General features: G+C 48.8%; 3 protein-coding genes across 3 annotated transcripts; all 3 read left to right on the top strand.

Moving 5' to 3' along the window:
• The first annotated feature begins 447 nt into the window (after positions 1 to 447).
• Positions 448 to 1911, top strand: LOC122453158 (splicing factor U2AF 65 kDa subunit-like). The gene has a single exon (XM_043487026.1). It carries the CDS (start codon positions 463 to 465, stop codon positions 1873 to 1875), a length of 1413 nt encoding a protein of 470 aa, XP_043342961.1. The 5' UTR covers positions 448 to 462; the 3' UTR covers positions 1876 to 1911.
• Positions 1912 to 5299: 3388 nt separating this feature from the next.
• Positions 5300 to 6840, top strand: LOC122453315 (splicing factor U2AF 65 kDa subunit-like). The gene has a single exon (XM_043487293.1). The coding sequence runs from the start codon at positions 5392 to 5394 to the stop codon at positions 6802 to 6804; it is 1413 nt and encodes a 470-aa protein (XP_043343228.1). The 5' UTR covers positions 5300 to 5391; the 3' UTR covers positions 6805 to 6840.
• Positions 6841 to 10218: 3378 nt separating this feature from the next.
• On the top strand, positions 10219 to 11759 carry LOC122453317 (splicing factor U2AF 65 kDa subunit-like). The gene has a single exon (XM_043487296.1). It carries the CDS (start codon positions 10311 to 10313, stop codon positions 11721 to 11723), a length of 1413 nt encoding a protein of 470 aa, XP_043343231.1. The 5' UTR covers positions 10219 to 10310; the 3' UTR covers positions 11724 to 11759.
• The last annotated feature ends 12326 nt before the right edge of the window (positions 11760 to 24085 follow it).

Below are 24085 nucleotides of genomic sequence, written 5' to 3'. Positions count from 1 at the left end.
GAAGAGCGGGGAGCATCCCCGCAGGCAGTAAGGGGACGGTTTGAATTTTCAGAAGAAGCCGATTCCTAGAGGGGGCTGGGTGCAGAGGAAGGCGAGGACCTCCAATAACATCCGAGCGTGGAAGAGCTAATATCCGAAAAGTTGGGAAGCGTTGGGGGAGTCGGTGAAACCCTCTCTTGGGGTGTTTTCGGAAGCAGCCACAGTCACCGCTCCGGATGCTTTCCCCTGGGGTCCGGAAGTGGCCGACGGGTCTGGCAGCCAGACCCTGGGGGGAGGGGCACCTGGCGGGCGCGCAGGCGGGCAGGGGCGGAACCGGGGTGGAGCCGGGGCGGGGCGGGGCGGGCAGCCAGGCCTTGATTAGGTTAGGGTAGGAGGCGGCGGCCGGAAGTAGCCAAAGCAGTCTGAGCGGGCGCGCGGCCAGGGAACCCAGAGCTGCACAGCGCCCTAGGCGGCCGCCTCAGCATGTCGGACTTCGACGAGTTCGAGCGGCAGCTCAACGAGAGTAAGCAAGAGCGCGACAAGGAGAACCGGCACCGCAAGCGCAGCCACAGCCGCTCCCGGAGCCGGGACCGCAAGCGTCGCAGCCGGAGCCGGGACCGCCGCAACCGGGACCGGCACGGCGCCTCCCGGGACAGGCGGCGCCGCAGCAAAGCTCTGACCAGAGGCGCTAAAGAGGAGCACGGTGGATTGATTCGCTCCCCCTGCCACGAGAAGAAGAAGGCCCGCAGATATTGGGACGTGCCGCCGCCGGGCTTCGAGCACATCAGCCCCATGCAGTACAAGGCCATGCAAGCTGCGGGTCAGATTCCAGCCACCGCCCTCCTCCCCACCATGACCCCCGACGGTCTGGCTGTGAGCCCGACGCCGGTGCCCGTGGTCGGGAGCCAGATGACCAGACAGGCCCGGCGCCTCTACGTGGGCAACATCCCCTTCGGCGTCACTGAGGAGGCCATGATGGACTTCTTCAACGCTCAGATGCGCCTGGGGGGGCTGACGCAGGCCCCCGGCAACCCCGTCTTGGCCGTGCAGATCAACCAGGACAAGAACTTTGCCTTCTTAGAGTTCCGCTCGGTGGACGAGACCACCCAGGCCATGGCCTTCGACGGCATCATCTTCCAGGGCCAGTCGCTGAAGATCCGCAGGCCTCATGACTACCAGCCCCTGCCGGGCATGTCGGAGAGCCCCTCGGTCTACGTGCCTGGAGTCGTGTCCACCGTGGTCCCGGACTCTGCACACAAGCTGTTCATCGGGGGCTTGCCCAACTACCTGAACGACGACCAGGTGAAAGAGCTGCTGGCGTCGTTCGGGCCGCTCAAGGCCTTCAACCTGGTCAAGGACAGCGCCACCGGGCTGTCCAAGGGCTACGCCTTCTGTGAGTACGTGGACATCAAGGTCACGGACCAGGCCACCGCGGGGCTGAACGGGATGCAGCTGGGAGACAAGAAGCTGCTGGTCCAGAGGGCGAGTGTGGGCGCCAAGAATGCCACGCTGAGCACCATCAGCCAGACCCCCGTGACCTTGCAAGTGCCCGGCCTGATGAGCTCGCAGGTGCAGATGGGCGGGCAGCCGACGGAGGTGCTGTGCCTGATGAACATGGTGCTGCCCGCCGAGCTGCTGGACGACGAGGAGTACGAGGAGATCGTGGAGGACGTGCGCGACGAGTGCGGGAAGTACGGGCTCGTCCAGTCCATGGAGATCCCACGGCCCGTGGACGGCGTGGAGGTGCCCGGCTGCGGGAAGATCTTCGTGGAGTTCACCTCTGTGTTTGACTGCCAGAAAGCCGTGCAGGGCCTGGCGGGTCGCAAGTTCGCCAACAGAGTGGTCGTCACAAAATACTGTGACCCCGACTCTTACCACCGCCGGGACTTCTGGTAGAGGTGGCGGGGCAGCGCAGCGGCGGAGCTGGCTGGGGGCGTCTCCCCCCTCCTGCTCCCCCCATTTCCCCCCCCCGCTCTGAAGACGATGGGCAGAGGAGTGTGAGCCGAATGACAGCCGGCAGCAACTGGAATGGCAGCAATGAAGGCTGGGGGTGGGCTGGGCGCGGGGCGGGGCGGGGCGGGGCGGGGCGGGGCAGGGCGGGGCCCGGGGAAGTGCGCACGCGGACCCGCACAGATGCACGCACGCACGCACGCACAGACACAGGGGGAAGGGCGGGCAGGGGGAGACAGCGGGGCGGGGTCGGACCCCCACATCCCCTCCCTGAAGCAGTCTTCTGCGGGATACCCCCTGTCTCTTACCCTTCCCCACCGTGGAAACACGGCGTGTTTCTATTTGACGGCCAGACTCTTTTGAATTTGGTTGTCCGGCCCGGTACCTTGCCCCTTCCCTCTCAGGACCACAGGTCCCGTCCTCCTGGCCTCTGGTCCTCGCCCCGGTGTCCTGGTTTCTTCCCTAGTTGATTCTCTCTAGTCTCCCGGGCCTGCCCCCCACCCCGTGGGCCCTGTCCCTCTCCTCCTCTCTGTGGCACTTTCATATTTGCTAAGACGAATTTGCTCATTAAACATTTTGTTGTATTAGAAAAAGGACCAAAAAACAAAACAAAACAAAACAAAACACCACCACCTATAACCTCCCTGGCTAGATCAACCTATTTGCAGACGGTCTCTTTTCCCCACTGGGGCTGCAGGACACACACATGGTTGATAGAAATTACAAAACTTTCATGGGTCCATGAAATATATACACATGTATCTGTAATGTATTTCAAATAAAGACAGATGGAAGAATGTGCCCGCAAAATGACAAGACAGGAATATGTCTATGTATGGGTCCAAGTCTTCATCAGCATTACTCCAGCTCCACGCCGGGTATATATTATGGCCCAGAGAGTATGTGCATGTGTACACCCAAGGCAATCTCAGAGAAAGGAAACTGCAGCAGGCACCCAATTCACCTCTAGCTGCCCACCTGCCAAAAGTTGGCAGACTCCTCCGGGTCACAACCCACATGTCGTGAACCACGCCTCTACCTCCCTGGGTAGGTAGCATGTGGTTTTGAAGGCAAAGGCTGTGAGTTTATATTCCCGGATGCCGTATGTATACAGTTAGCGGACAACTATGGTCTCTTTATGTGTACATGGCCACAAATCTTTCCAGACTGGTGCCTGGCTGATGGACTCAATCTCCTGCAAATTTCCCATATGTTTCACCGGACTCCAAAACGAGCTGGAAGAAGATATGCAAGTATTGGGAGATTCTACACAGAAACACGGGGAACCTCTACTCCTTGCGGAACGGCGGCATGAGAAGCTACAATTGGGAAGGGAGGGAATGTCCGCTTTTCCTTGATTTCCTAGGCATTCAGAAAGCAAAATCAGAACAGGAAGTCACCTGCAGTCAAAAATAGAGCTGACCACAGGTCACAGCTCTCCCAAGTGGTTCCGATTCACCCTTAGGAACTGCAAGGAAAGAAACCATCCCCATGGTAAACCATGGCGTTTTCACGGAAACTGAGATTCCCAGTTTCTTTTGCCTTCTCACTTGACTTTTTCCTTCCAACTCTCCTTGCCTCCTTCCTACTAATTTTTATTTCATGAAAGCCTTGAGGAAACAAGAACCACAATTTAACAGCAACCCCAGCCCCATGGCAATTCAGAGGACCAGCTGATGGTAAAGACCAGGAGTTGATTATTATTGAGCCTCCGTATAACAAAGTTCTCCTGTGTATCCTTAGAACAAGGAAGAAGGGAAGCTTAACTTACAGAACTTATCAAAGAGTGGGAAACACATGGCTTCCTCATTTATCCGTGGGGGTGTATAAGAGAAGGTGAGTGGTCAAGGAAGTGAGGATTAGGGCCTTTATCTTGCTCATTAAATATTTCACATAAAGAGGGAACTATAGAAAAGAGAAGCATAAAAATGATCAGAATGACCCAGTGGTAACTTTGGGGGAGGGGTGGTGGCAAGAAATAGTGACTTTATACAGAAAGCCAGGAGAACATAAAAGTGGTGGACTACTGTCCTAAAGAAACATCTTTGCTGAGTTAGAATTTGGGTTTCTTTTACACGAAAAGATCTCTCTGGCTCCTCTTCAAATATGGACTTACTGCAGTTACTGAGTATCTGAACTAAAGTCATCAGAGAATACATAGAAAGACGTAAAGGATTTGCCACAACCACTGAGCCAGGGAAGTATGGCTCCACTACATTCCTGTCTTGTGACTTTTGGGTAAGATCCTTGCCGCACGCATGACATTGCTGTGTGTTTCCTCCAGGATAAATACTCTGAGCCTACCGGCGAGACGTGGGCTCTAAGGATAGGGTTCTTTTCTTTTGTCACGTTTGTGAAGCTGGTGAAGAATCTTTCTCGAAGGAATTCATGTTCTAAAGCCCTGACTAATAAACACATATATATCTGGCTTCTATCCGGTATGAATGTTCTCATCAAGCCTAAGGTGTTGCCACACTCCTGATATTTGTATGGTTTCTCAGTAGTATGAATTCTCTGACCAACAGTAGCGTGTGAAGTTCAAATTTGAGTTTTAAAGACTTCTACCATATACCACATTCACACAAGTTTCTCTCATGTATGGATTTTCTGATGTTCAGTGAGTGCTGAGACCTGAGTAAAGGATTTTCCACACTCGAAACATTTGAAAGGTTTCTCTATATGTATTCTCCGATGACTTGTAAGGTGTGACTTTTGACTGAAACACTTGCCACACTCATGACACCTGAAAGGTCTCTCTCCAGTATGACTTCTCCAATGATGTCGAAGGTGTGGTTTTTAACCAAAGACTTTTCCACACGCATCACATCTGTAAGGTTTCTCACCAGTATGAACTGTCTGATGCCTTCAAAGGAGTGATTTTTACACGACAGGCCTTGCCACACTCATCCCATTTGTAAGGTTCCTCTCCACTATGAACTGTCTGATGCCTTAAAAGGAGTGACTATACGCGAAAGGCCTGGCCACACTGGGCCGGCGGAGAAGAGCGGGGAGCATCCCCGCAGGCAGTAAGGGGACGGTTTGAATTTTCAGAAGAAGCCGGATTCCTAGAGGGGGCTGGGTGCAGAGGAAGGCGAGGACCTCCAATAACATCCGAGCGTGGAAGAGCTAATATCCGAAAAGTTGGGAAGCGTTGGGGGAGTCGGTGAAACCCTCTCTTGGGGTGTTTTCGGAAGCAGCCACAGTCACCGCTCCGGATGCTTTCCCCTGGGGTCCGGAAGTGGCCGACGGGTCTGGCAGCCAGACCCTGGGGGGAGGGGCACCTGGCGGGCGCGCAGGCGGGCAGGGGCGGAACCGGGGTGGAGCCGGGGCGGGGCGGGGCGGGCAGCCAGGCCTTGATTAGGTTAGGGTAGGAGGCGGCGGCCGGAAGTAGCCAAAGCAGTCTGAGCGGGCGCGCGGCCAGGGAACCCAGAGCTGCACAGCGCCCTAGGCGGCCGCCTCAGCATGTCGGACTTCGACGAGTTCGAGCGGCAGCTCAACGAGAGTAAGCAAGAGCGCGACAAGGAGAACCGGCACCGCAAGCGCAGCCACAGCCGCTCCCGGAGCCGGGACCGCAAGCGTCGCAGCCGGAGCCGGGACCGCCGCAACCGGGACCGGCACGGCGCCTCCCGGGACAGGCGGCGCCGCAGCAAAGCTCTGACCAGAGGCGCTAAAGAGGAGCACGGTGGATTGATTCGCTCCCCCTGCCACGAGAAGAAGAAGGCCCGCAGATATTGGGACGTGCCGCCGCCGGGCTTCGAGCACATCAGCCCCATGCAGTACAAGGCCATGCAAGCTGCGGGTCAGATTCCAGCCACCGCCCTCCTCCCCACCATGACCCCCGACGGTCTGGCTGTGACCCCGACGCCGGTGCCCGTGGTCGGGAGCCAGATGACCAGACAGGCCCGGCGCCTCTACGTGGGCAACATCCCCTTCGGCGTCACTGAGGAGGCCATGATGGACTTCTTCAACGCTCAGATGCGCCTGGGGGGGCTGACGCAGGCCCCCGGCAACCCCGTCTTGGCCGTGCAGATCAACCAGGACAAGAACTTTGCCTTCTTAGAGTTCCGCTCGGTGGACGAGACCACCCAGGCCATGGCCTTCGACGGCATCATCTTCCAGGGCCAGTCGCTGAAGATCCGCAGGCCTCATGACTACCAGCCCCTGCCGGGCATGTCGGAGAGCCCCTCGGTCTACGTGCCTGGAGTCGTGTCCACCGTGGTCCCGGACTCTGCACACAAGCTGTTCATCGGGGGCTTGCCCAACTACCTGAACGACGACCAGGTGAAAGAGCTGCTGGCGTCGTTCGGGCCGCTCAAGGCCTTCAACCTGGTCAAGGACAGCGCCACCGGGCTGTCCAAGGGCTACGCCTTCTGTGAGTACGTGGACATCAAGGTCACGGACCAGGCCACCGCGGGGCTGAACGGGATGCAGCTGGGAGACAAGAAGCTGCTGGTCCAGAGGGCGAGTGTGGGCGCCAAGAATGCCACGCTGAGCACCATCAGCCAGACCCCCGTGACCTTGCAAGTGCCCGGCCTGATGAGCTCGCAGGTGCAGATGGGCGGGCAGCCGACGGAGGTGCTGTGCCTGATGAACATGGTGCTGCCCGCCGAGCTGCTGGACGACGAGGAGTACGAGGAGATCGTGGAGGACGTGCGCGACGAGTGCGGGAAGTACGGGCTCGTCCAGTCCATGGAGATCCCACGGCCCGTGGACGGCGTGGAGGTGCCCGGCTGCGGGAAGATCTTCGTGGAGTTCACCTCTGTGTTTGACTGCCAGAAAGCCGTGCAGGGCCTGGCGGGTCGCAAGTTCGCCAACAGAGTGGTCGTCACAAAATACTGTGACCCCGACTCTTACCACCGCCGGGACTTCTGGTAGAGGTGGCGGGGCAGCGCAGCGGCGGAGCTGGCTGGGGGCGTCTCCCCCCTCCTGCTCCCCCCATTTCCCCCCCGCTCTGAAGACGATGGGCAGAGGAGTGTGAGCCGAATGACAGCCGGCAGCAACTGGAATGGCAGCAATGAAGGCTGGGGGTGGGCTGGGCGCGGGGCGGGGCGGGGCGGGGCGGGGCGGGGCAGGGCGGGGCCCGGGGAAGTGCGCACGCGGACCCGCACAGATGCACGCACGCACAGACACAGGGGGAAGGGCGGGCAGGGGGAGACAGCGGGGCGGGGTCGGACCCCCACATCCCCTCCCTGAAGCAGTCTTCTGCGGGATACCCCCTGTCTCTTACCCTTCCCCACCGTGGAAACACGGCGTGTTTCTATTTGACGGCCAGACTCTTTTGAATTTGGTTGTCCGGCCCGGTACCTTGCCCCTTCCCTCTCAGGACCACAGGTCCCGTCCTCCTGGCCTCTGGTCCTCGCCCCGGTGTCCTGGTTTCTTCCCTAGTTGATTCTCTCTAGTCTCCCGGGCCTGCCCCCCACCCCGTGGGCCCTGTCCCTCTCCTCCTCTCTGTGGCACTTTCATATTTGCTAAGACGAATTTGCTCATTAAACATTTTGTTGTATTAGAAAAAGGACCAAAAAACAAAACAAAACAAAACAAAACACCACCACCTATAACCTCCCTGGCTAGATCAACCTATTTGCAGACGGTCTCTTTTCCCCACTGGGGCTGCAGGACACACACATGGTTGATAGAAATTACAAAACTTTCATGGGTCCATGAAATATATACACATGTATCTGTAATGTATTTCAAATAAAGACAGATGGAAGAATGTGCCCGCAAAATGACGAGACAGGAATATGTCTATGTATGGGTCCAAGTCTTCATCAGCATTGCTCCAGCTCCACGCCGGGTATATATTATGGCCCAGAGAGTATGTGCATGTGTACACCCAAGGCAATCTCAGAGAAAGGAAACTGCAGCAGGCACCCAATTCACCTCTAGCTGCCCACCTGCCAAAAGTTGGCAGACTCCTCCGGGTCACAACCCACATGTCGTGAACCACGCCTCTACCTCCCTGGGTAGGTAGCATGTGGTTTTGAAGGCAAAGGCTGTGAGTTTATATTCCCGGATGCCGTATGTATACAGTTAGCGGACAACTATGGTCTCTTTATGTGTACATGGCCACAAATCTTTCCAGACTGGTGCCTGGCTGATGGACTCAATCTCCTGCAAATTTCCCATATGTTTCACCGGACTCCAAAACGAGCTGGAAGAAGATATGCAAGTATTGGGAGATTCTACACAGAAACACGGGAAACCTCTACTCCTTGCGGAACGGCGGCATGAGAAGCTACAATTGGGAAGGGAGGGAATGTCCGCTTTTCCTTGATTTCCTAGGCATTCAGAAAGCAAAATCAGAACAGGAAGTCACCTGCAGTCAAAAATAGAGCTGACCACAGGTCACAGCTCTCCCAAGTGGTTCCGATTCACCCTTAGGAACTGCAAGGAAAGAAACCATCCCCATGGTAAACCATGGCGTTTTCACGGAAACTGAGATTCCCAGTTTCTTTTGCCTTCTCACTTGACTTTTTCCTTCCAACTCTCCTTGCCTCCTTCCTACTAATTTTTATTTCATGAAAGCCTTGAGGAAACAAGAACCACAATTTAACAGCAACCCCAGCCCCATGGCAATTCAGAGGACCAGCTGATGGTAAAGACCAGGAGTTGATTATTATTGAGCCTCCGTATAACAAAGTTCTCCTGTGTATCCTTAGAACAAGGAAGAAGGGAAGCTTAACTTACAGAACTTATCAAAGAGTGGGAAACACATGGCTTCCTCATTTATCCGTGGGGGTGTATAAGAGAAGGTGAGTGGTCAAGGAAGTGAGGATTAGGGCCTTTATCTTGCTCATTAAATATTTCACATAAAGAGGGAACTATAGAAAAGAGAAGCATAAAAATGATCAGAATGACCCAGTGGTAACTTTGGGGGAGGGGTGGTGGCAAGAAATAGTGACTTTATACAGAAAGCCAGGAGAACATAAAAGTGGTGGACTACTGTCCTAAAGAAACATCTTTGCTGAGTTAGAATTTGGGTTTCTTTTACACGAAAAGATCTCTCTGGCTCCTCTTCAAATATGGACTTACTGCAGTTACTGAGTATCTGAACTAAAGTCATCAGAGAATACATAGAAAGACGTAAAGGATTTGCCACAACCACTGAGCCAGGGAAGTATGGCTCCACTACATTCCTGTCTTGTGACTTTTGGGCAAGATCCTTGCCGCACGCATGACATTGCTGTGTGTTTCCTCCAGGATAAATCCTCTGAGCCTACCGGCGGGACGTGAGCTCTAAGGATAGGGTTCTTTTCTTTTGTCACGTTTGTGAAGCTGGTGAAGAATCTTTCTCGAAGGAATTCATGTTCTAAAGCCCTGACTAATAAACACATATATATCTGGCTTCTATCCAGTATGAATGTTCTCATCAAGCCTAAGGTGTTGCCACACTCCTGATATTTGTATGGTTTCTCAGTAGTATGAATTCTCTGACCAACAGTAGCGTGTGAAGTTCAAATTTGAGTTTTAAAGACTTCTACCATATACCACATTCACACAAGTTTCTCTCATGTATGGATTTTCTGATGTTCAGTGAGTGCTGAGACCTGAGTAAAGGATTTTCCACACTCGAAACATTTGAAAGGTTTCTCTATATGTATTCTCCGATGACTTGTAAGGTGTGACTTTTGACTGAAACACTTGCCACACTCATGACACCTGAAAGGTCTCTCTCCAGTATGACTTCTCCAATGATGTCGAAGGTGTGGTTTTTAACCAAAGACTTTTCCACACGCATCACATCTGTAAGGTTTCTCACCAGTATGAACTGTCTGATGCCTTCAAAGGAGTGATTTTTACACGACAGGCCTTGCCACACTCATCCCATTTGTAAGGTTCCTCTCCACTATGAACTGTCTGATGCCTTAAAAGGAGTGACTATACGCGAAAGGCCTGGCCACACTGGGCCGGCGGAGAAGAGCGGGGAGCATCCCCGCAGGCAGTAAGGGGACGGTTTGAATTTTCAGAAGAAGCCGGATTCCTAGAGGGGGCTGGGTGCAGAGGAAGGCGAGGACCTCCAATAACATCCGAGCGTGGAAGAGCTAATATCCGAAAAGTTGGGAAGCGTTGGGGGAGTCGGTGAAACCCTCTCTTGGGGTGTTTTCGGAAGCAGCCACAGTCACCGCTCCGGATGCTTTCCCCTGGGGTCCGGAAGTGGCCGACGGGTCTGGCAGCCAGACCCTGGGGGGAGGGGCACCTGGCGGGCGCGCAGGCGGGCAGGGGCGGAACCGGGGTGGAGCCGGGGCGGGGCGGGGCGGGCAGCCAGGCCTTGATTAGGTTAGGGTAGGAGGCGGCGGCCGGAAGTAGCCAAAGCAGTCTGAGCGGGCGCGCGGCCAGGGAACCCAGAGCTGCACAGCGCCCTAGGCGGCCGCCTCAGCATGTCGGACTTCGACGAGTTCGAGCGGCAGCTCAACGAGAGTAAGCAAGAGCGCGACAAGGAGAACCGGCACCGCAAGCGCAGCCACAGCCGCTCCCGGAGCCGGGACCGCAAGCGTCGCAGCCGGAGCCGGGACCGCCGCAACCGGGACCGGCACGGCGCCTCCCGGGACAGGCGGCGCCGCAGCAAAGCTCTGACCAGAGGCGCTAAAGAGGAGCACGGTGGATTGATTCGCTCCCCCTGCCACGAGAAGAAGAAGGCCCGCAGATATTGGGACGTGCCGCCGCCGGGCTTCGAGCACATCAGCCCCATGCAGTACAAGGCCATGCAAGCTGCGGGTCAGATTCCAGCCACCGCCCTCCTCCCCACCATGACCCCCGACGGTCTGGCTGTGACCCCGACGCCGGTGCCCGTGGTCGGGAGCCAGATGACCAGACAGGCCCGGCGCCTCTACGTGGGCAACATCCCCTTCGGCGTCACTGAGGAGGCCATGATGGACTTCTTCAACGCTCAGATGCGCCTGGGGGGGCTGACGCAGGCCCCCGGCAACCCCGTCTTGGCCGTGCAGATCAACCAGGACAAGAACTTTGCCTTCTTAGAGTTCCGCTCGGTGGACGAGACCACCCAGGCCATGGCCTTCGACGGCATCATCTTCCAGGGCCAGTCGCTGAAGATCCGCAGGCCTCATGACTACCAGCCCCTGCCGGGCATGTCGGAGAGCCCCTCGGTCTACGTGCCTGGAGTCGTGTCCACCGTGGTCCCGGACTCTGCACACAAGCTGTTCATCGGGGGCTTGCCCAACTACCTGAACGACGACCAGGTGAAAGAGCTGCTGGCGTCGTTCGGGCCGCTCAAGGCCTTCAACCTGGTCAAGGACAGCGCCACCGGGCTGTCCAAGGGCTACGCCTTCTGTGAGTACGTGGACATCAAGGTCACGGACCAGGCCACCGCGGGGCTGAACGGGATGCAGCTGGGAGACAAGAAGCTGCTGGTCCAGAGGGCGAGTGTGGGCGCCAAGAATGCCACGCTGAGCACCATCAGCCAGACCCCCGTGACCTTGCAAGTGCCCGGCCTGATGAGCTCGCAGGTGCAGATGGGCGGGCAGCCGACGGAGGTGCTGTGCCTGATGAACATGGTGCTGCCCGCCGAGCTGCTGGACGACGAGGAGTACGAGGAGATCGTGGAGGACGTGCGCGACGAGTGCGGGAAGTACGGGCTCGTCCAGTCCATGGAGATCCCACGGCCCGTGGACGGCGTGGAGGTGCCCGGCTGCGGGAAGATCTTCGTGGAGTTCACCTCTGTGTTTGACTGCCAGAAAGCCGTGCAGGGCCTGGCGGGTCGCAAGTTCGCCAACAGAGTGGTCGTCACAAAATACTGTGACCCCGACTCTTACCACCGCCGGGACTTCTGGTAGAGGTGGCGGGGCAGCGCAGCGGCGGAGCTGGCTGGGGGCGTCTCCCCCCTCCTGCTCCCCCCATTTCCCCCCCCCGCTCTGAAGACGATGGGCAGAGGAGTGTGAGCCGAATGACAGCCGGCAGCAACTGGAATGGCAGCAATGAAGGCTGGGGGTGGGCTGGGCGCGGGGCGGGGCGGGGCGGGGCGGGGCGGGGCAGGGCGGGGCCCGGGGAAGTGCGCACGCGGACCCGCACAGATGCACGCACGCACAGACACAGGGGGAAGGGCGGGCAGGGGGAGACAGCGGGGCGGGGTCGGACCCCCACATCCCCTCCCTGAAGCAGTCTTCTGCGGGATATCCCCTGTCTCTTACCCTTCCCCACCGTGGAAACACGGCGTGTTTCTATTTGACGGCCAGACTCTTTTGAATTTGGTTGTCCGGCCCGGTACCTTGCCCCTTCCCTCTCAGGACCACAGGTCCCGTCCTCCTGGCCTCTGGTCCTCGCCCCGGTGTCCTGGTTTCTTCCCTAGTTGATTCTCTCTAGTCTCCCGGGCCTGCCCCCCACCCCGTGGGCCCTGTCCCTCTCCTCCTCTCTGTGGCACTTTCATATTTGCTAAGACGAATTTGCTCATTAAACATTTTGTTGTATTAGAAAAAGGACCAAAAAACAAAACAAAACAAAACAAAACACCACCACCTATAACCTCCCTGGCTAGATCAACCTATTTGCAGACGGTCTCTTTTCCCCACTGGGGCTGCAGGACACACACATGGTTGATAGAAATTACAAAACTTTCATGGGTCCATGAAATATATACACATGTATCTGTAATGTATTTCAAATAAAGACAGATGGAAGAATGTGCCCGCAAAATGACGAGACAGGAATATGTCTATGTATGGGTCCAAGTCTTCATCAGCATTGCTCCAGCTCCACGCCGGGTATATATTATGGCCCAGAGAGTATGTGCATGTGTACACCCAAGGCAATCTCAGAGAAAGGAAACTGCAGCAGGCACCCAATTCACCTCTAGCTGCCCACCTGCCAAAAGTTGGCAGACTCCTCCGGGTCACAACCCACATGTCGTGAACCACGCCTCTACCTCCCTGGGTAGGTAGCATGTGGTTTTGAAGGCAAAGGCTGTGAGTTTATATTCCCGGATGCCGTATGTATACAGTTAGCGGACAACTATGGTCTCTTTATGTGTACATGGCCACAAATCTTTCCAGACTGGTGCCTGGCTGATGGACTCAATCTCCTGCAAATTTCCCATATGTTTCACCGGACTCCAAAACGAGCTGGAAGAAGATATGCAAGTATTGGGAGATTCTACACAGAAACACGGGAAACCTCTACTCCTTGCGGAACGGCGGCATGAGAAGCTACAATTGGGAAGGGAGGGAATGTCCGCTTTTCCTTGATTTCCTAGGCATTCAGAAAGCAAAATCAGAACAGGAAGTCACCTGCAGTCAAAAATAGAGCTGACCACAGGTCACAGCTCTCCCAAGTGGTTCCGATTCACCCTTAGGAACTGCAAGGAAAGAAACCATCCCCATGGTAAACCATGGCGTTTTCACGGAAACTGAGATTCCCAGTTTCTTTTGCCTTCTCACTTGACTTTTTCCTTCCAACTCTCCTTGCCTCCTTCCTACTAATTTTTATTTCATGAAAGCCTTGAGGAAACAAGAACCACAATTTAACAGCAACCCCAGCCCCATGGCAATTCAGAGGACCAGCTGATGGTAAAGACCAGGAGTTGATTATTATTGAGCCTCCGTATAACAAAGTTCTCCTGTGTATCCTTAGAACAAGGAAGAAGGGAAGCTTAACTTACAGAACTTATCAAAGAGTGGGAAACACATGGCTTCCTCATTTATCCGTGGGGGTGTATAAGAGAAGGTGAGTGGTCAAGGAAGTGAGGATTAGGGCCTTTATCTTGCTCATTAAATATTTCACATAAAGAGGGAACTATAGAAAAGAGGAGCATAAAAATTGTCAGAAGTACCCTATACCCCTACCCCTCCCCCCGTAAAGGCTGAAATTTGTCATGTTTCCTCAACCTTAGTCCTTTCTGGTCTAAGGCGAATATGAACAAGGGGTTTGTTATTTTCACACATATTATCTTTGCTCTTACTGGTAGAGCATTACACTGGAATTTTCACAACAGACACCCTTGTCACTCTCTCCTTGTGCGTGCACATTTACAAGAATCTGGAGCCGACGCGCTCAAACCTTTAAAACCCTATTTACATCATAACCCTTCTCACCTACATGTATGTGTGTGCTCACTTGCCTTTGCAACCTTTTGGACTACAGCCCACTAGGCTCCTCTGTCCATGGAATTTTCCGGGCAAGAATAGTGGAGTGGATTGCCAGGCCCTGCTCCAGGGAATCCTCTCAACCCAGGGATCCAACCCACGTCTTCTGTGTTTGCTGCATTGCAGGGTAAAAACCTGAACTACAAATGGCAAGGCAAGTTTGGTTAACTGTGCCAGGGGTGAGTCTGGCTTTTATACCCCTCATGTGTCAGCCATTGGCTGCAGGCCACCTGGGGCGTGGGGATGGGGCGGGGCAACTGCCCAGACTTCTCCAGGTAAAGAGGCTCCTCTCGGCTTACTGGCCAAGTTGCGATAAGAGTGCAGGTGTGAGCAGTTAGCAGCTAATAGAGCAGGTAGGGTGAGTGTGCTCGCCCAGTAAAGGGGATCTGGGCAAGGCACTGCTAGCACTGACTGCACCTTCCAACCTGTGATATAGTCTGATGTTTACCCTCTCCCCTCCCCGCACCTCGTGTCTTCCCTTTCCCCTTCTTCTCCCCCCTTCCCCTTCCTTCTGTTCATTCCCACTAAATTGATTTCATTAATTTAGTGAATTAGTGGGGACAAGATAGATTATTCAATAAATGGTGCTGGAATAATTGGCTGTTTATGTAGAAAATAAAAGAAAATCATATCCCTCATCTATACACACACACACACACATTCATGGATGAGTCAGTCTAAATGTGTTGACTCTGGCCTCTCCTCTCTTCCTCCTCCCCCTCCATTCTGTTCATTGCCTACTAAAATTGATCTCATTATCTGTTAATGGGTCAAAACCTCAAGTTTTAGTAACACCGTTCTGGATTTGCCTAGAAGAGGAATTGCCAAGGGTATGCACAGCATCTACATTGGAAGATACTACCTGGCTTTGCAAAGCAGTTTTTACTGATTTATTTTTCTGCCGGGTATGGTTTTATCACCCGCCATGAATGGGGATACTTATTATTGCTTTCAGGCTTTAATTTTTATTAAATTTATGGTTGAGAAATGGTTATATCATTAGTTTTGTAAACTGAATTGCTCTGATTATGACTCAAATTGAGCAACTCCTCATGTTTGTGAATCTGTAATGTTTCCCTTTTGTAACTTGACTATTCATAATGCTTTGCCTTTTCTTCTTCTTGCTGACTTCTAGGAATATAATTAAACAGGACCCTGTTTAATTATGGGGCCTTCTGGTCCACAGACCACCCCCTCCCCATTCGTATGTTCTCCCTGTGCCTCTTGTTTGTAGAAAAACTTTAGCTTCCTAGGTCTTTCCTGAGTTCTGAAGCAGAGATTTAATCAGAAAAGTGAGAAAATGCAGAAACAAAGGAAAACAGTCAAGCAAGCAAATATTAGTAGTTTAGCCTTTAAACAAAATCAAGGACCTTTAGTTCCTCCCTAAGGGGTAGAGATAATATTCTGAGCCACATCCTTTTACAGCTACTGAAATCCCCACAAGGTGGAAGAAGTTAACTGAATGCTGCCCACAAGCCCCAATCCAGGTGGATCCAGGTTGATGATGCCATCTCCACATTGTCTCACTCCTTGGTTGGCCTTGCAATAAACTTGCACTTTCCTTCACCACAGCCTGGTGTCAGTAGATCGGCTTTACTGAGCAGGTGAGCAGACTGGTTAGGTAACAGGAGTTCTTTACGTATTTTGGGAATATATATATATGTATATATATATATGGGTTTTTTTCCTTTTGTTCTGGGTTAATTTTGGGTTAATTTTGCTCGTACCTTCTCCCTGTGTATGACTTTGACTTTTTACTTTGTGGTGTCTCTTCATGTGCAAAAGTTTAAAGTTTTTATAAAGTCAAATTTATCTATATTTCCCTTTAGGTTTTGTGCTTTTTAGGGGTACAGTTATTATGAAATTCTTCTCTAGCTTGGAAATGTAGAAACAGTCTATTTTCTGCTAAAAAAATTTAAACTTTTATTTTTCACACTTAGATCTTTATCCACCCATAGTTTTTTGGTTTTTTTTTTTTAGGATGTAGCTTAGGGATATAATTTTATTTTGTACATAAATAGCCAATTATCACAGCACCATTTATTAAATAATCCATCTTATCCCACTAATTTGTAATGTGTCCATTTTCCCCCATACACAGATATGTTTTTTAGTTCTTGATATGCTATCCCATTAATCTGTTTGTCTATTCACTTGCACAAATATCATGATCACTTATGTGCTATAGCTTTATGATAAATCATGGTATTTGATAGGGCCCAACTACTCATTTTGTTTTTCAAAATTTTCCAGGTGATTTTTGCCCTTTTTTCTTCCATATAAATTTTAGGATTAACTTTTTTAAACTTCTTGGAAGTTTCTGTTAGATTTTGTTTGGAATTGAATTGACACATCAATCTGAGAAGACTTGATATCTCTATGCCATTGAAACTTTCCATCAGTGAACATGGTATATCACTGAATTTATTCAGGTCTGCTTCTGTGTCCTTCAATGCTATTTTAAAGTCTTCCCCATAAAATTATAGCATATCTTTTCTTAGATGTATCATAAGATTTAAAAAAAAACACATTTAATTGATATTTTGAGTGGTAACTTTTATTCTAGTACATTTCTCTCTGGTTATTACTAGTTCATAGGAACATGACTGATGTTTGTATAAACTCTTCCTGAGCTCTCTTACCAATTCTAACTTTGTAGACTCTTATTTTCTTTAGGCAATCACATCACCTATAAATAAGAAGAGGTTTGAGGTTTCCTTCTCAAGTTTGGTGCTCCTTATTTTCGTTTTTTATTAGGTAAGTTAAAATACTTAACATTGTTTGTGTTCTGACCTATTTGGGTTTACTTTTACCTTTTTTATTTTAGGTTTTCTGATTGCCTTCTTCATTCTTGCTTACTTTCTTTTACTTCCTTTCTTCTAGTAGACTAATAAGATACCTACATTCTCCCATCCAAGTACTAGCCAGGCCCAACCCTCCTTAGCTTCTGAGACCAGAGGAGACTGGGCGTGTTTAAGGTGGTATGGCCATAGACAGATACCCACATTCTTTTCTTCTTTCTCCTGTGTTATAAACTAGATTGTTTTCCTGCCATTTTATTTATTACTCTTAAATGTTTACCAGAATATTTAACCATACATTTTTCTACCAACCTTTAGCTATGTAATAATTCTATCTTCCTGTCAAACATTACAAGATCCATTAGCCTGCTTCTACTACCAAGGAACAGTGCCTCCACCCCATCTTTTTATTGAGTTCAGAGCTTCTATTGTACTTTCAAAAATGCAAAATAAATAGTTATTTTTATGTATGCATGTTTGTGTGTGTGTGTGCTGTTTTGTTTCTTCCTTCTGGGTTCATTTTTCTTCTTGAGGTAAATCATTTAATAGTTCCCTTTGTGAGGATCAGTAAGTGGTAAATACTCCAAGTTTTTGTATGGTGAAAATGACTTCTTTTTTGTCTTACAACTGAAAGGTTGTTAGGGCATAAAATTGCAGATTGACAGTTATTTCCGGTGAGCCCTGAAGATAGTATTGTTATTTTTTGGCATTGATTGCAGCTAAGGAAAAGCCTGCTATCTGAGAGCTTTAAAGGTCTTCTTATTTTCTTTGATGTTCTGCAGGTTCATTATAGTGGCGACATTTGGATTTATTTTTATATATTCAGTTTAAGATTTTGTACTTCCAGTCTGAGGACTTATATCTTTTTTCGATTTTAGAAAACTATTGTATCTTATGGTTTTGGTTTCAGATCTTTTTTCTCCTATATTGTTTCTCCCTAAATTACTATTTCATAACTTCTCCTCTTTCTTCAAATATCTATCACTTCTGCTACCTTCATCATCCGAAACAAATCCTTCACCTTCTTCCCCAAGTCAGTTTCTCTCATGTTAACTTTCTTTTCTTTCTCTCAAATTCAGCCTGTTAACAATCTTGTTGGCTCTAATTTAAAAATAAACCCAGAAAATGACCACTTCTCACCACTCTCACTGTCACCACCCTATCCTAAACCACCACGATCTTTCTGCTTCTCCTTTGTTTCCCATAGTCTAGTCTTAGCACTTAAAATTTTAAATTGCATCTCCACTCCTGGCTTCCTCCTTGTTCTCTCCATTTTTCTCCATGGAACTTGCACAATTAAAAAAAATACACACACACACTCATATGGCCCCTGCTCTATTCTTTTTCTCCTCCTCTTTCTCCTTTTTCCCCTCCTCTTCCTCTCCCCCCACCCCCATTCTTATTCTTTTCACTGTTTCTCTTTCTCACTAACATATAAGTTCTGGTAAGATAAGAATGAGTATGTTTACAAGGATAAGGATTTTAGTCTATTTTGTTAACTCTGTATGCTGAGCACCTGGAACAGTGTGACACAAAGTAAGATTTCATTACATATTTGTTAAATAAATACATATATTTAAAGGAAGATTTGTCTTGACCATTTCCTTTGGGGATGAAATTTATTCAAATTATATATTTTCCAGTTAGGTAAATGAGAGCCAAGAAATTTAAAAATAAATGATGAGAAATAGTCTCCAATAATTAAGAACATGGCATTATTTTAGAGAATCAACAGTTCATCCTGGATCTTAGCATTCATGTATTTTTTAAAAGGAAGGGCATCATGACTGCATTCTAAGTTAAAGGACAATGGGGTAGGCAGAAGAAACAGAAATAGGAAACTGCAACCAACTGCCCAAGTGAAAGCTAAATAAACAAACAAACTAACCAACTGTCTTTCTGGGCTTATGACAGAGGTGCTGGAAATCACAGGAGACTTGCTTGGGACATGTGTTGTGTAACAAATCCTGACAAATACATGGATCATCAAAGAGATTTCTATTTTATATACTGAGAAGCTTTATGATCCAGGAAGTGGTCAGGCCATCTGGGATCTCCTGCTTACCCATCTGGAGCTCTGATTGAATATGTGAGAATAGGAGGAAAGCTCCATTTTAGTGAACATGAGCTGTTGGAGTCAGCATGGGGGTGCATCAAAGGTAGTGGTGAAACAAAGGGATTACTTTTCCACCAGGCCCTTGTAAGGGAGGACAGAGGGGAGTCAGTTGGAAATAGAAGAAGGAATGATGAAGGAGGAAAGGATGACCTCCATTTTGCCCAGTGTTGATGTTATAGGATACTGTCACTGACCTTAAGAGCCAGGCATTTTCTTGGATGGGGAATCACTGAGAAATACATGGAAGCATCATGTTGTCAGGAAAACAAATTACTTTCATCTATAGGAACCAGCAGGTTTTGTTTACTAAATGAAATAATAAATTGTGTTTATATAGTATGTTACACTTTTAAAGTGTATAAACCACCCCATTTAGTATTTTCAACCCTGTTAGGTAGGGAAAACAGACCGTTTCAAAGAAGGAAGTGAGCCATATTTCTTTAACCCTCCTGGCCGCTCAAAGATCTAGTATAGTGCTGGATGCATTCATTGCTTTTAATCACTATTCTATTGGTTCCCATTTTACAGTTGGAATTGAGGAAATTGTGAAGTTGTCAGTTTCCAAACATCACATAGCTAGTCATGGCACAACTGGACCCAGGAGCAAGTTTAGTAACTGTTAAGTCTTATGCACTCAGTATTCCACCATGTGCCCTACAAAACATGCCAATGTCCAAAGACCACACAGATGCAAGAACAAGAAATACAAGTGTTCTTGGCAAGGGTCCTGTGCTAAGGGTCATTGATCTTCTTGATGAAGAGCTACTGTTGATTTACCTAAAGTTTAATAATCTTCCAATGAAGGCACTATTAAGAATTGCTTAACATAAGCACTACTTGCCAGTTAGAAGAAGCTTGGCACAGACAATGTATTGGCTAGAATGCCCAAATCCATCCAATTCAGGAAATTTTATCAAAATATCCAAGACTGGCCTGGTGTCAAGGCAGCATGCCAAAGAGGCTCAAGAAGAACAAAACAATGTTTCTTCCAACTCTAGGTGACTTACTCAAAAATTCTTACTCTTTTTTGTTTCTCACTTTTTTTTTTCTGGTTCTTTTTTCTCTCAACATCAGTGTCCTGCTTCAACACTGGCAGAGGTAACAGACCTTCTTGCTGCAGGCTGCCAGTGTGCCTCCCATGTCTGCCTGGAAACCCACTCTGCACTGTGGGCATCTACATGCTAATAGGAGGCTGTCCCTTGGTTCTCTTCACCAGCAAGAATACACAGTCTTCTCTTGCCATACATGTTAACAATGTGTCTGCAAAATGATCCACTAATGGGAACGTCCTGGGGTTTACAAAATCCCCTTCAGTCAGTTCAGTCTGTTCAGTTGCTCAGTCATGTCTGACTCTTTGCAACCCCATGAAGTGCAGGACGCCAGGATTTCCTGTCCATCACCAACTCCCGGAGCCTACTCAAACTCATGTCCATCAGGTTGGTGCTGCCATCCAACTATCTCATCCTCTGTTGTCCCCTTCTCCTCCTGCCTCCAATCTTTCCAGGCATCAGGGTCTTTTCCAATGAGTCAGGTCTTCACATCAGGTGGCCAAAGTATTGGAGTTTCAGCTTCAGCATCAGTCCTTCCAATGAATATTCATGACTGATTTCCTTTAGGATGGACTGGTTGGATCTCCTTGCTGTCCAAAAGACTCTCAAGAGTCTTCTCCAACACCACAGTTCAAAACTATCAATTCTTCAGCATTCAGCTTTCTTTATAGTCCAACTCTTACATCCATCCATGACTACTGGAAAACCATAGCTTTGACTACATGAACCTTTGTTGGCCAAGTAATGTCTCTGCTCTTTTATATGCTGTCTAGGTGGGTCATAGCTTTTCTTTCAAGGAGCAAGCATTTTTAAATTCCATGACTGCAGTCACTATCTGCAGTGATTTTGGAGCCCCCCAAAATAAGGTCTCTGACTGTTTCCATTGTTTCCCCATCTATTTGCCATGAAGTGATGGAACCGGATGCCATGATCTTAGTTTTCTGAATGTTGAGCTTTAAGCCAACTTTTTCACTCTCCTCTTTTACTTTTATCAAGAGGCTCTTAAGTTCTTCTTCATTTTCTGCCATAAGGGTGGTGTCATCTGCATATCTGAGGTTATTAATATTGTTCCTGGCAATCTTGATTCCAACTTGTGCTTCATCTAGCCTGGCATTTCTCATGATGTACTCTGAATATAAGTTAAATAAGCAGGGTGACAATATACAGCCCCGACATACTCCTTTCCCGATTTGGAACCAGTCTGTTTTTCCATGTCCAGATCTAACTGTTGCTTCTTGACTTGCATACAGATGTCTCAGGAGGCAGGTCAAGTGGCCTGGTATTCCCATCTCTTGAAGAATTTTCCACAGTTTGTTGAGATCCACACAGTCAAAGGCTTTGGTGTAGTCAATAAAGCAAAAGTAGATGTTTTCTGGAACTCTCTTGCTTCTTCGATGATCCAGCAGATGTTGGCAATTTGATCTCTGGTTCCTCTGCCTTTTCTAAATACATCTTGAACATCTGGAAGTTCATGGTTCATGTACTGTTGAAGCCTGGCTTGCAGAATTTTGAGCATTACTTTATTAACGGATGAAATGAGTGCAATCGTGCAGTAGTTTGAGCACTCTTTGGCATTGCCTTTCTTTGGGATTGAAATGAAAACTGACCTTTTCCAGTCCTGTGGCTACTGCTGAGTTTTCCAGATTTGCTGGCATGTGAGTGCAGCAGTTTCACAGCATCATTTTTTAGGATTTGAAATAGCTCAACTGGAATGCCATAACCTTCACTAGCTTTGTTAATAGTGATGCTTCCAAAGGCCCACTTGACTTCGCATTGCAGGATGTCTGGCTCTAGGTGAATGATAACACCATCAGGATTATCTGGGTCATGAAGATCTCTTTTGTACAGTTCTGCTGTGTATTCTTGCCACCTCTTTGTAATATCTTCTGCTTCTGTTAGATCCATACCATTTCTGTCCTATATTGTGCTCATCTTTGCATGAAATATTCCCTTGGCAACTCTAATTTTCTTGACGAGATCTCTAATCTTTCCCATTCTATTGTTTTCCTCTGTTTCTTTGCATTGATCACCGAGGAAGGCTTTCTTAGCTCTCTTTGCTATTCTTTGGAACTCTGCATTCAATTTTCTCCTTTGCCTTTAGCTTCTGTTCTTTGCATAGCTATTTGTAAGGCCATGTCAGACAACCATTTTGCCTTTTTGCACTTCTTTTTCTTGGGGGTAGTCTTGATCACTGACTCCTATATAATGTCATGAACTTCCATCTATAGTTATTCAGACATTCCATCTATTATATCTAATCCCTTGACTCTATTTGTCACTTCCACTGTATAATCATAAGGGATTTGAATTAGGTCATACCTGAATGGTCTAGTGGTTTTCCCTACTTTCTTTGATTTAAGTCTGAATTGGCAATAAGGAGCTCATGATGTGAGCCACAGTCAGCTCCCAGTCTTGTTTTTGCTGACTGTATAGAACTTTTCCATCTTGGGCTGCAAAGAATATAATCAACCTGATTTTGGTATTGACCATCTGGTGATGTCCATGTGTAGAGTCTTCTCTTGTGTTCTTGGAAGAGGGTGTTTGCTATGACCAGCACGTTCTCCTGGCAAAACTCTGTTAACCTTTGACCTGCTTCATTTTGTACTCCAAGACCAAATTTGCCTGTTACTCCAGGTAGCTCTTGACTTCCTGCTTTTGCATTATAGTCCCCTATAATGAAGAGGATATCTTTTTTGGGTGTTAGTTCTAGAAGGTCTTTAGGTCTTCATAGAACCATTCAGCTTCTTCAGCATTACTGGTTGGGGCATAGACTTGGATTACTGTGATATCAAATGGTTTGCTTTGGAAATGAACAGAGATCATTCTGTCATTTTTGAGATTGCATCCAAGTGCTGCATTTTGGACTCTTTTGTTGACTATGATGGCTACTCCATTTCTTCTAAGGGATTCTTGGCCACAGTAGTAGATGTAATGGTCATCTGAGTTAAATTCACCCATTCCAGTCCATTTTGGTTCACTGATTCCTAAAATGTCAATGTTTACTTTTGCCATATCCTGTTTGACCACTTCCAATTTGCCTTGATTCATGGACCTAAGATTCTAGGTTCCTATGCAATATTGCTCTTTACAGCATTAGACTTTACTTCCATCACCAGTCACATCCATGACTGCTTTTGCTTTGTCTCTGTCTCTTCATTCTTCCTGGAGTTATTTCTCCACTCTCGTCCAATAGCATATTGGGCACCGACCTGGGGAGTTCATCTTTCAGTGTCATACCTTTTTGCCTTTTCATACTGTTCATGGTGCTCTCAAGGCAAGAACACTGAAGTGGACAAAACCCCACTGAGTAACTCAAAATTGGAGGTCTCTATCTCTGTGCTGTTGTGCTTAGTCGCTCAGTCACGTCCGATTCTTTGCAACCCCATGGACTGTAGCCTGCCAGACTCCTCTGTCCATGGGGATTCTCCAGGCCAGAATACTGGAGTGGTTGCCTTGTCCTCCCCTCCAGGAGATCTTCCCAACCCAGGAATTGAACCCAGGTCTCCCATGTTGCAGGTGGATTCTATACCATCTGAGCCCCCAGAGAAGCCCAAGAATACTGGAGTGGGTAGCCTATCCCTTCTCCAGGGGAACTTCCTGACCCAGGAATCTAAGTGGAATCTTCTGCTTTGCAGGTGGATTCTTTACCAGCTGAGCTACCTGGGAAGCCCTGGTCTCTACCTCCCTCACCCTCAATAACAGAGGTACTCTTTTGTTAACACTTCTCATTTCTCAATTTCCTAACTTTCCCATTTTTTAAAATGTGCATTAAGCCTCCAACACTCCATCATTGGGGTCCCCTCATACACAAAATCATTTTCCTTGAGTACCAAATGATTTTTGGTCACCTTGGCTCCATTAAAACTATAAATGGCTAAGGACTATTGTTACTCATTTACCCCATATTTGCCTAATAAGATCTAGGGTCCTTTGCATCTCCACATCCTTTCCTTTCTCTATCCTATTCTGGAGGGATCCATACTTCACCATGTGCCATTTAGGGACTCTGAGCAGCTGAAGGGCTTGGTAATGACTCTATCTCCCTAAGAGGAGTAAAGAAGGGACTGACTTGGGGCTAATTTGTCTCAAAAAAGT

The sequence above is a fragment of the Cervus canadensis genome, chromosome 14, assembly GCF_019320065.1.
Source record: "Cervus canadensis isolate Bull #8, Minnesota chromosome 14, ASM1932006v1, whole genome shotgun sequence".
Classification (NCBI taxonomy): domain Eukaryota; kingdom Metazoa; phylum Chordata; class Mammalia; order Artiodactyla; family Cervidae; genus Cervus; species Cervus canadensis.
Note: the sequence above shows the minus strand (reverse complement) of the source record. Positions and strands in the feature narration are given on the sequence as shown.